The sequence below is a fragment of the Prosopis cineraria genome, unplaced genomic scaffold, assembly GCF_029017545.1.
Source record: "Prosopis cineraria cultivar Desert tree isolate PC_DT_omini unplaced genomic scaffold, ASM2901754v1 PC6, whole genome shotgun sequence".
In the NCBI taxonomy this organism is placed as follows: Eukaryota; Viridiplantae; Streptophyta; class Magnoliopsida; order Fabales; family Fabaceae; genus Prosopis; species Prosopis cineraria.
The window spans coordinates 14095365-14105990 of NW_026555337.1; the positions used below are offsets into that span (position 1 = coordinate 14095365).

The window sequence follows — 10626 nt, forward strand, 5'->3', positions numbered from 1 at the left end:
ACTCATTGTTGGCAAAAATCTTATTTTTTATTTATTTTGAAATATGTGACATTTTTTAAAATTAATTCCATGCATTTATGAATAGGAGAATTTTCTGGATAATAATACATTCATAATACAAATAAAAAAATATTTAAAAATTGGGAAAATCACTAGAGATAACATTCTGGTTTAATTTTCTATTTTTCCCTTTTTTAACCAAATATTGATATTGATGTTTTTTTTTTTTGGGACAAAATATTGATGTTGATGTTAAAACTTAAAAGAACGAACTCTATAACTTGACCAGAAATTGAGACCCAGAATAACCCAGAAATTCAAATTTCAAATCACGCTCCAACGGTCATAATTTCTAGGGTTCTCAAACGTCTATCTCCCTCCCAACTGTACTATATAATCGCCCTACTTCTTCATTTCGCTCGCCGATCTGCATTCGGATTCAGACACTTCTACGCATTTCTCAATTCTCAGTTCTCAAGTACAAAACATCTTGTTTTGATTCATTTGCATATCTTAATCATCATGGACTTCCACACCCTATCAAGGAAGCAGCTGCAAGCCCTGTGCAAGAAGAACAAAATCCCCGCTAACATGACCAATGTCGCTATGGCGAATTCTCTTGCAGCTCTGGAGCAAGTAATGTGTTTTATTTTTTCCTCTTTCTCCTGCAATATCCAATCTGACTTTCGTTGTTGTATGTAATGCGATTTACTGGGTAATCTGCGACATAGAAAAGTTTTCAAATATCAATCAATGATATAGTGTGCTTCGTTGTTGAAACTGATCTTCTCATAATGCGGAACCTGATATTGTGCTTCTTGGAGTCCTTTGTATTTTGCAATGAATATCCTTTGATAATTTTCCATTTATTTTGAAACATCGTATCAGGTTCGGTTAACTGCTTGATTCGAAATGAACCGATTGCTTTTCTAACCCGTCAAGGAAAATTCTTTGAGCATCTTCATTGTCTAATTGGATAACAGAAAATAGAAAGTCTTTAAAATTTCATTGTCTTTAATTTTATTGAAGAACTATCTCTATCTCTAATCAAGGTTTGTTCTGATTTTAATAATGGATTTTGAAATCTTCCCTTGAGTGTATCAGGTTGAAGGGATAGAAGAAGTTTTGAACCCATTAGACAGCGATGCCCAGAAAATTTCAGATGAAAAGGACACGGGAACCCCAGCTTGCCGAACCTCAACTCGAAGAAAGCCAGTTGTGGAAGAGCCCGAAAGCTCCAAGATCTCTACTCGGCTTCGTCGTGGGACAAGAGCAAAAAATGATGAAGAAACTGATCAAGAGAACAAAGATCTTAATGTTCCTGTAACTCCTGCTGTGCCAACAACTAGGAGAAGAGCGCCAGCGGCGTCCACTCGCAGAAAGAAGGAAGATGAAAGGCCAAATGATCAAGTGCCAAAAACTCCCGCAGCTTCAAACAGTAGGGTAAAATCTACTTCGGCCTACAATACCAGGAAGTCAGTGAGGTTGCTGGAGAAGAACTTGTCCAAGATGAGCTTAGTGGACAAGGAAGAAACAGGATCTGTTAAAGTTGATGATGAGACTTCTGAAGAATTGACTAGTTTTTCTAAGCAAATAGAAGACTCTGTTGATAGTGAAAACGGTAGGTCCGATGTATTTGTTTCCTAAGCGTCAAATCTTTTATTGTTCTCGAGCTATTTCTTGTTTTTTTCTGTTCGGGTCCTAAATTAACATAGGGCATGCAGGGGCTAGCTCACTGGAAATATCAACTGAAGTTACTGAGAAAACTGATGAATCGGAGCTTACCTCTTCAGAAAAGAACTTGTCTAAGACAAGCTTCATGGACGCTGATGAAACAGAGTCAGTGAAGGTTGATGAGATATCTGAAGAAATGACAGGTCGTCTTCAGAAGATTGAGGAATCAGAAGATGCTAAGATAATTTTCATGGATGGTGATGAAACAGAATCAGTGAAGGTTGATGAGATATCTGAAGAAATGACAGGTCTTCCTCAGAAGATTGAAGAATCAGAAGATACTGTGAAGGGTAAGTCCCAACAGCACGTCTTTTGTTGTTATTGTTATTATTGTTTGGAGATCTTTGTTCCAATGGTATGTTTCAATCAAATGATTCCAATTCAGAAATGCCATTAGTTTCCGGGGAGGCAAGTGATAAAGGAGCAAGTCTGGAGGCTGAACCAGAAGAAAGTCTCGTGAAAATCAATGAATCGGGATCTCCATTGAAGGATATGAACAATAGTTCTGAGTCGGACGTTGAATTAAGTAAGTCAATCGCCAAGGAAGTGGATGCTGCTAATAACGAATCAGGTGTGTTTTCCTTCCCATTGGTTGAATGATTCTTTTTGTATTAAATTCTTTTGTACAACGATCTTGTTATGCCAATGGTATGTGCTTCAATAGACGTTGAATTTGATGGGTGTTATTACTCTCTGCAGGAACTGAGAATATATGTCAAATTGAGAATTCTTGTGATTCTTTAGAGCCAGAAAATAATATTTTCCCGTGTACCGAGAATGATGCATTCTCTGATGACAAGCAAGAGAGCAACGAACATTCAAATATGGGAAATGACATTCAGAACTCAGTACTAATGCTTTCTTCTCATGCTGAGGACGAAGTAGTTATTAAAATGGAAGATGACTCTGCCGAAATACATGTTTCTAAAGTTGATGATGAGGTTGATGCTTCTATGATTGTTGACAAGAATGAGGCAAGTGAACATTATAATGTGGGCAATGATACTCAGTATTCTGGAGGAAAGTTTTGTTCTGAGAACAACGAAGCGGTTGAAATTGCCAGTGACATTCAGGAAGAAATGATCTCTGCTGAGAACAAAGCAATTGAAACTACTGCCTATGACAATCAGAAGTCTGAAGAAATGTTTTCTGCTGAGATCAAAGCAGTTGAAACTGCTAGTGACATTCAGAATTCCGGAGAGATGTTCTATGCTGAGAACAAAGTAGTCCAAGTCGAAGAGCACACGTCTCCTCTTGTTCATGGAGAACTGGAATTTAGAACTTCATCAGATATTGAAGAATCCAAGGAATATGTAGAGAAGGATGCTGTTATGGAGGCCTCCAATGAACCATCGTCAGAAGGAAATATGAATGTACAACGTGCAGCAGATTCTCAATCTTCAGAAGGAAATATGAATGCCCAAGGTGAAGCAGATTCTCAATCTTCCTTGGTTATTATTGAAGCTGAAGCAGGATCTGAAACTACAGATGTTCAAATTGGCAATGAAGAATGTAAGGAAGACTCTGATGAGATGCATTCAACTTTGACTTCTGCTCCAATCAGCTCGGAGCTGAAGACCAGTGATTTTCCAATTCAGTTTACATGTGAAGATCAGTCAGCACTGAAAGATAATGCAGCAGTGGAAGTTAAATCAGTTAGAAAGATGTATGATGAAGAGGGAGATAAGCAGAAGGAAAACCAGATCAATGATGATCTGGCCAGTAAAAGCATGCGGCAGCTCAAGAAGATGCTGAAGAACTTATCATTAGATAATAAAACCAATAACGAGAAGAGTAGTGTTAAGGTAAGGCTGAATTTCTTTCACTTGCAATTTATAAGGCTGAATTTCTTTCACTTGCAATTTATATTGAGAATAAAATTTAAGTGACTATTCGTAGTAACAATCTTAATTCACTATGTTATTCTTTTTCACTGGCAATCTAATTTAATGTGCAGGAAGTGGAAAGGAAGAGAACTGCCTTGCAGGAACTGCCAGAGAACCGAATGACAGAGAGCAAGGGTCAGCAATTATTACCATGAAAAGGAATGGCAAAGAAATCTTTGGTTTCTTCCTTTATTTTCTTTTCTTCCTTTTCCCCCCCTTTTTTCCGGGGAGGTCAAACCATCCTAGTTTTGGCTGCATATTTCATCTTCATTATGTCATATACTTATGGTTAAGGAGTTATTGAAGCATTCCTAGTAATGCAAAGAACTCTTGGAATTCTTTTCTTGCATAGATTGAGTCTTTGAAATGAATAATCAAAAAGCCAAATTAATTTAAATGAGCGGAGCAAAAAGCTTGGATTAATTTAATATTACGATTCAAAATATTTAAAATAACAAAATTTGCAAGTAAAATTTGTTTGATAAAAAAATAGAAGAAATTAACTTGTCAAAAATATCACTAATGGTATAAATAACTTGTGATTATTATTCATTTGCAAGTGAAATATTTATGAAGAAAAATGAATACTCTTCATGATTTGCAGCCTTTAAAATTGAGATTCACATTTATGAAGAAAAACAAACAAAAAATTAAGTTATCAAAAGATATTGATGACTTTTTGTGATTACTCTTATTCTCTTTCTCTCTCTCTGTTTTTGTTTTTTGGGCCTCACTAATTCTCTTGCTTATAATTTATAATTTTGTAACTATTAGATTCTTCTCTTTATAAAGTTGGGAGTATGAATTAACTCATACCATATGAGTTGGGTTGGATTCAATTTATTTTTATATAGGTTAAAAAAATTTCATTCTAACTTAACCTTTAAGATTTGATGGATTAAATGGGTTAACCCACATACTCGTTTATTTTATTTTCATTTTATTTTTTCATAAATTTAAAAAAATATATTTAATTGATGAGTTCTAATTTAATATTATTTCATGATTCATTTTAAATATATCAAAATAACTCATAATGTTTGTATAAAATATTAAAATATATAAATTAAACTAGCCAAATAAGTCATGCTCCATAAAATTTCCCCCTTTTTACAAATTTTTTTAAAAATAATATGAATTAAATGGGCCAATCCTAACCTATTAATGTTAACTCAAATAATTCACAAGTTAGATGACTCAGATAAGAAAAAACTCGTTTTTATTTGAGTCACTTTTCCCCCAACTTGATCCGACCTTTATAATAAGTTATTCAAGCCAACTTATATAACCCGACTAAGCTAGAAAAGAATTATAGCCAAGAAACAAGATGTTGAAAAATGAAGAAATAAATATAAGAAAATTTTGAATACAAGGAGAAAACATTAGAAAAATTGTAAGAAATTGATGGCTAGTTGAAACGTGAAACAAAAATACTTTGAATAAAAGAAGAAAATTTAAAAAAAAAACCATAATAAAACAACAAAAGTAACAAGCTTTGTGTCATTTGATGGAGCCAGCTATATGAAATGCACCACATGCTCTATCAACAACTAAGCCTTTAAATATATTAAATTATTATAATAATATAACAGCACATAAAAGAAACCAACATTAAAATATAAGAGTTGGATATTATTCAGTAAAGTTCTTCCAACAAGTTTATGACGTGAGTTTAAGCTACACTCATATAAACAAAACAATGTGAAACTAAACCAAAGAAGATGAATATTGTTGTTGAAGCAACGGTAATTTTGCAGCACCATCTCCACAAGGACGAAGTGTATCTGAGTAGGCAGTGAAACGTGTTGCATCCCGTCCAAAACCATGTTCACAAATTTCTTCAAGCTTCATATAAATTTCCTGCCTCAATCCATATCCATAAATCTTCTTCTCTGTAGTAAAAATCAATCGATCTCCATTCATGACAGTGAATCCCGTTATAATAATAGGATCTTCTTCTTTCGTACCCATTGCCTTCACCCTTATTTTCAAAATCTTTCTCCATTTGTTAACCTCATAATCAGTTAAAACCCAGACAGTAAAAACTTTCTTCCTCAATCTCACCAAACAAATTGACTGATCTGAACTCGGTGATTTCCCCCATTTATAAATGCCCATCTGACAGGTCAAGTCATGGGAGCCAGCTCTGGCCTCTTTAGGGATTCTAAGCATTCTTGAGCTTCCATCTTCAATGTTGTAAGCCATTATATATGGTCTGAAATGAGGGCACTTGTTGCAGAGAAAAGGAAAGCAATCTGATATGAAGTGGAAGGCTTTTCTATGATAAACATGCATGTCGAATCTCAACGGCCTGCAACCAGTGAAGAAGCTTGCTTCAATTGCCTTCCATGCACCTTCCTTTATAGAGTAAAATTTCAAATCATGACATTGAGAAGCCCACTCATCTTGAGCTTCAAATAGAAGTAGCATGAAATCATTTGAGTCTTCAGTGTTGCACTCTAAAACGAGTTTAAGATCAGCATCTGGGTATTCTTTGAGAAAGTCTGGCGTTGGAACAGGAAGCCATGATTGTGTTATTGGGTTGCAAATGAATAGCTCTTTATCACTGCGAGCAAGAATCAAGCCCTTGCTTGAAGCAACAATCCTACAAGATGGATAGTATTCCAAAAATTGTAAGAATTCATGAGAAACACCAGAGATTGGGTTCTTTGAATGTAGTTGATGGAACTCGATTTCTGCACCATATCTTTGAACTGAGTTTGGTTGCAGAAAGAAACAAGAGTCATCCCTTAGCAAGGCATTTTGGGATTGCTTCTGGATGAAATATGTGTCCTCTGAAGAAACAGTGTTGTAGAATTTGTTGACGCATTTGAATTTGCAGACAGATTTTGCAGGTAACCATGAGAAGATCTCAAGTATCATATCATCAGGCATATCCATGACTGCTGAATCAAGCACATGAATAAAAGTTAACAAGTTTTGAAAAAGGAAGGGAAGATGATAATCAAAAACTCAGATGAATGAGAGAAATTTTTGGCCTCTAAAATTTGATTTGGTACTGTGATTTGTATCTCGGTTCTCGCGTGTGTGCATGTAAGTGATTCCTATAACTGTTCCTAACAAAAGCGTGAAGCTAGTTTTGAGATAACGAAAAGGAAATTAAAATAATTCGTATTAATTAGTCACTTGTGTTCAAGAATCAAGATAGATTAGAGATAGGAATCATTTGATCGATGGAAACGAATTGATTGAGGACTTGTTTGATTTTGTTTTTAAAAACTATTTTACAAATCAATTTTTAAAAATTATTTTTAAAAATAAAAAAAGAAAATCTGTTTGATTATATAATTTAAAAAAAATGTAAAGTTATAAAATTATCTGATAGTAGTGAGTCGTCGCCAATGATTTAAGAAAAATATATGATAGTAGTTGACCATAATTAAAGGTAATCTACATAATCAAATATAGCGAGCTTTAAGAAAAATATATTAAAAAAACAGATAAAGTTTTTATTTAAAAAACAAAAAATTGAAAAATTTCAAAAATATTTAAATCCGAGACACTTATCTAAACGATTTTTTTTATTTAATTTTTTTTAAAAATAGAAATAATAAAACATTTAAAAACTTATTCAATAAAATTAATAAATCACTTTGTTTGCAGATACTGGTTAAAACATTTTTTTCTTTACCAACTAACTTAAAACTAAAATTTAGAAGTCTTTCATGCACCCATTGCAAATTTTTCCTCTTTCGGAATCGAACGCACGTCTTTCTCAATATGAGATGAGTGGACACGTCACCGGGCCACTGGTGTGAATGGAAGACGACTTTAACAGGTAAACTATAATCTTTTCTATAAAAATACAATATTTACAACCTATGAATGAGTAATATAACTTACCTTAGGGTGATGAGTCAGAAAATATGTGTTATATGAACAAGATAGTAGTCTGCAAATAATTTTCCCCCAACAAAGTAAGAAGCCTTTTGTGATCGCAAGCCTCAAATTTGTTTCAAATATGAGTCTGTGCGATGAGAATTCATGATATATTTATAGCCATGAATTGCTTAACTTGATAATCTTCTTATTAAAAAAATACTACTTAATAACGATTTTTTTGGGTCCTAAAAATATCTGATAAGGATTCTTTTCTTAGACGATTATGGTTATTTTATTTCAAAATGGAATAAATTTAAATTTAACATGAGTAGTCAATAGATAAGAAATATATTTATCATTATCTTACCAAATTTAAGATATTTCAAAAATAAAAGAAATGTAATTTTATTGCATTATCATATTATAACCTAAAAAAAATACTTGTTTGACTACTGATCAGGTCTTTTTTTAAATTTAAAATAATAGATAAGAAATATATTTATCACTATTTTCATTAAATTTAAAATATCTTGAACTAATAGAAATACAAATTTAATTAAAGATAATATTATAACCTAAAAATACTAGTTTATCTGCTAATACAGGCTTGCACTCTTTCCCTCCTCGAATCTAAATTTTTATTCTGTTTAATTTAAAATTGGGATGATATAATTTTAGTCCTTTAATTAACTTTTTTTCTCAATTGTTTCTAAATTTTAAAACAATGTAACTTAATTTGTGTAACTTATTGATTTAAAAAATTATAAGAATTAAGTTATACTGAATCGAGAAAGTATAAAATCAAGTTGTTTTAAGGTTTTTTTTAACCACAATTAAGTTATTTAAAGTTAACTGTTCTAGTTTAAAGTTCAAAGACTATATCAATAATTAAAAAAAATCAAGGATTAAAATTTATTCTGTAATAGTTTTTGTTTTTCATATTGATATTTTTAAATCTTTTTTCAATTTTTAATAGTTATACAATTATTAAGATGTTGACTAAAATTATGTTCTTACAAATCAATAAACATTTATTTATTTGCTTTTCTATAAATATTTGCTAGAATTAAATGTAGATCAAGATTCAAGATTATAAGATAAGTTAAAACAAAGTATTAAGATTATAAATTAAAGAGATAAACATGTATTAAACTATAATATTTGTATAAAATATATTAATTAAGTCAGCTAAGTAAGTCATGCACCATATATTTTATACCCACAAAATTTTCTCTTTTTTTCTTTTTTAATTTTTTTAAAAAACAGTGTGAGTTAAATGACCCAATCCTCACTTATCAAGGTTAATTTATGTAGTTCATAGATTATATAGTCTAAGTTAGGAAAAATTAATTTTTCTTTGGGCCAACTTTTTCCCAACCTGATCTGAGTGGCAAAAAATCGAAGAAATAAAGGTGTTGAAAAATGAAGAAATAAATATAAGAAAATTTTGAATATAGGGAGAAAACATTAGAAAAATGGTAAGAAATTGATGACCGAAACAGAATTATTTTAAACAAAGGAAGACAATTAGGAAAATGTCATAATAAAATAACAATAATAAGCTTTTTCTCATTTGATAGAGCCAACTATATAAATTATACGATTAACAACCAAGCCTTTAAATGTATTGAATTTTTATAATAATAGAACAAAACATAAAAGAAACCAAAATTAAAATATAAAAGATGGACATTATTAAGTAAAGTTCTTCCTACAAGTTTATGACATGAGTTCAGACTACACTCATATAAACGAAACAATGTGACATCAAACCAAAGAAGATGAATATTGTTGTTGAAGCAACGGTAATTTTGCAGCACCATCTCCACAAGGACAAAGTGTATCTGAGTAGGCAGTGAAACGTGTTTCATCTCGTCCAAAACCATGTTCACTAATTTCTTCAAGCTTCATATAAATTTCCTGCCTCAATCCATATCCATAAATCTTCTTCTCTGTAGTGAAAATCAATCGATCTCCATTCATGACAGTGAATCCCGTTACAGTAACAGGATCTTCTTCTTTCATGCCCATTGCCTTCACCCTTATTTCCAAAATCTTTCTCCATTTGTTAACCTCATAATCAGTTAAAACCCAGACAGTAAAAACATTCTTCCTTAATCTCACCAAACAAATTGACTCATCTGAACTTACTGATTTCTCCCATTTATAAATGCCCATTTGGCAGGTCAAGTCACGAGGGTCAACTCTGGCTTCTTTAGGGATTCTAAGCATTCTTGAGCTTCCATCTTCAACGTTGTAAGCCATTATATATTTGTTGCAGAGAAAGGCAGAGAAATCTGATATGAAGTGGAGGGCTTTTCTATGATAAACATGCATGTCGAATCTCAACGGTCTGCGTCCAGTGAAGAAGCCTGCTTCAATTGCCTTCCACGCACCTTCCTTTACAGAGTAAAATTTCAAATCATGATATTGAGAAGTCCACTCATCTTGAGCTTTAAATAGAAGTAACATGAAATCGTTTGAGTCTTGAATGTTGCACTCTAATGCAAGATTAAGAACAGCATCTGGGTATTTTTTCAAAAAGTCTGGAGTGGGAATAGGAAGCCATGATTGTGTTACTGGGTTGCAGATGAATAGCTCTTTATCTTTAAGAGCAAGAATCAAGCCCTTGCTTGAAGCAACAATGCTGCAAGCTGGATAATATTCCAAAAATTGTAAGAATTCATGAGAAACACCAGATATTGGGTCCTTTGAATTTAGGTGATGGAACTCAATTTCTGCACTATATCTATGAGCTGAGCTTGGTTGCAGAAAGAAACATGAGTCATCCCTTAGCAAGGCATTCTGGGATTGCTTCTGGATGAAAAATGTGTCCTCTGAAGAAACAGTGTTGTAGAATTTGTTGACGCACTTGAATTTGCAGATAGATTTTGCAGGTAACCATGAGAAGATCTCAAGCATCATCTCATCAGGCATATCCATGACTACTGAATCTAACACATGAATAAAAGTTAACAAGTTTTGAAAAAGGAAGGGAAGATGATAATCAAAAACTCAGATGAATGAGAGAAATTTTTGGCCTCTAAAATTTGATTTGGTACTGTGATTTGTACCTCGGTTCTCGTGTGTGTGCATGTATGTGATTCCTATAACTGTTCCTAACAAAAGCGTGAAGCTGGTGTTGAGATAACGAAAAGGAAAT

General features: G+C 32.6%; 3 protein-coding genes across 4 annotated transcripts; 1 reads left to right on the plus strand and 2 right to left on the minus strand.

Moving 5' to 3' along the window:
- The first annotated feature begins 427 nt into the window (after positions 1-427).
- On the plus strand, positions 428-3958 carry LOC129313725 (uncharacterized). Of its 2 annotated transcripts, none has more exons than XM_054957068.1 (6): positions 428-636; positions 1105-1621; positions 1725-2024; positions 2120-2305; positions 2434-3539; positions 3692-3958. In XM_054957068.1, the coding sequence occupies exons 1-6, from the start codon at positions 523-525 to the stop codon at positions 3773-3775; spliced, it is 2307 nt and encodes a 768-aa protein (XP_054813043.1). In that variant the 5' UTR covers positions 428-522; the 3' UTR covers positions 3776-3958. The 2 variants fall into 2 exon arrangements, with proteins under 2 accessions (XP_054813043.1, XP_054813044.1); XM_054957069.1 differs by having other exon boundaries at positions 2132-2305.
- Positions 3959-5327: 1369 nt separating this feature from the next.
- Positions 5328-6521, minus strand: LOC129313914 (F-box protein At5g65850-like). Its single transcript, XM_054957307.1, has one exon. It carries the CDS (start codon positions 6519-6521, stop codon positions 5328-5330), a length of 1194 nt encoding a protein of 397 aa, XP_054813282.1.
- A 2709-nt stretch (positions 6522-9230) lies between these two features.
- Positions 9231-10406, minus strand: LOC129313915 (F-box only protein 8-like). Its single transcript, XM_054957308.1, has one exon. The coding sequence runs from the start codon at positions 10404-10406 to the stop codon at positions 9231-9233; it is 1176 nt and encodes a 391-aa protein (XP_054813283.1).
- Between the last annotated feature and the right edge of the window lie 220 nt (positions 10407-10626).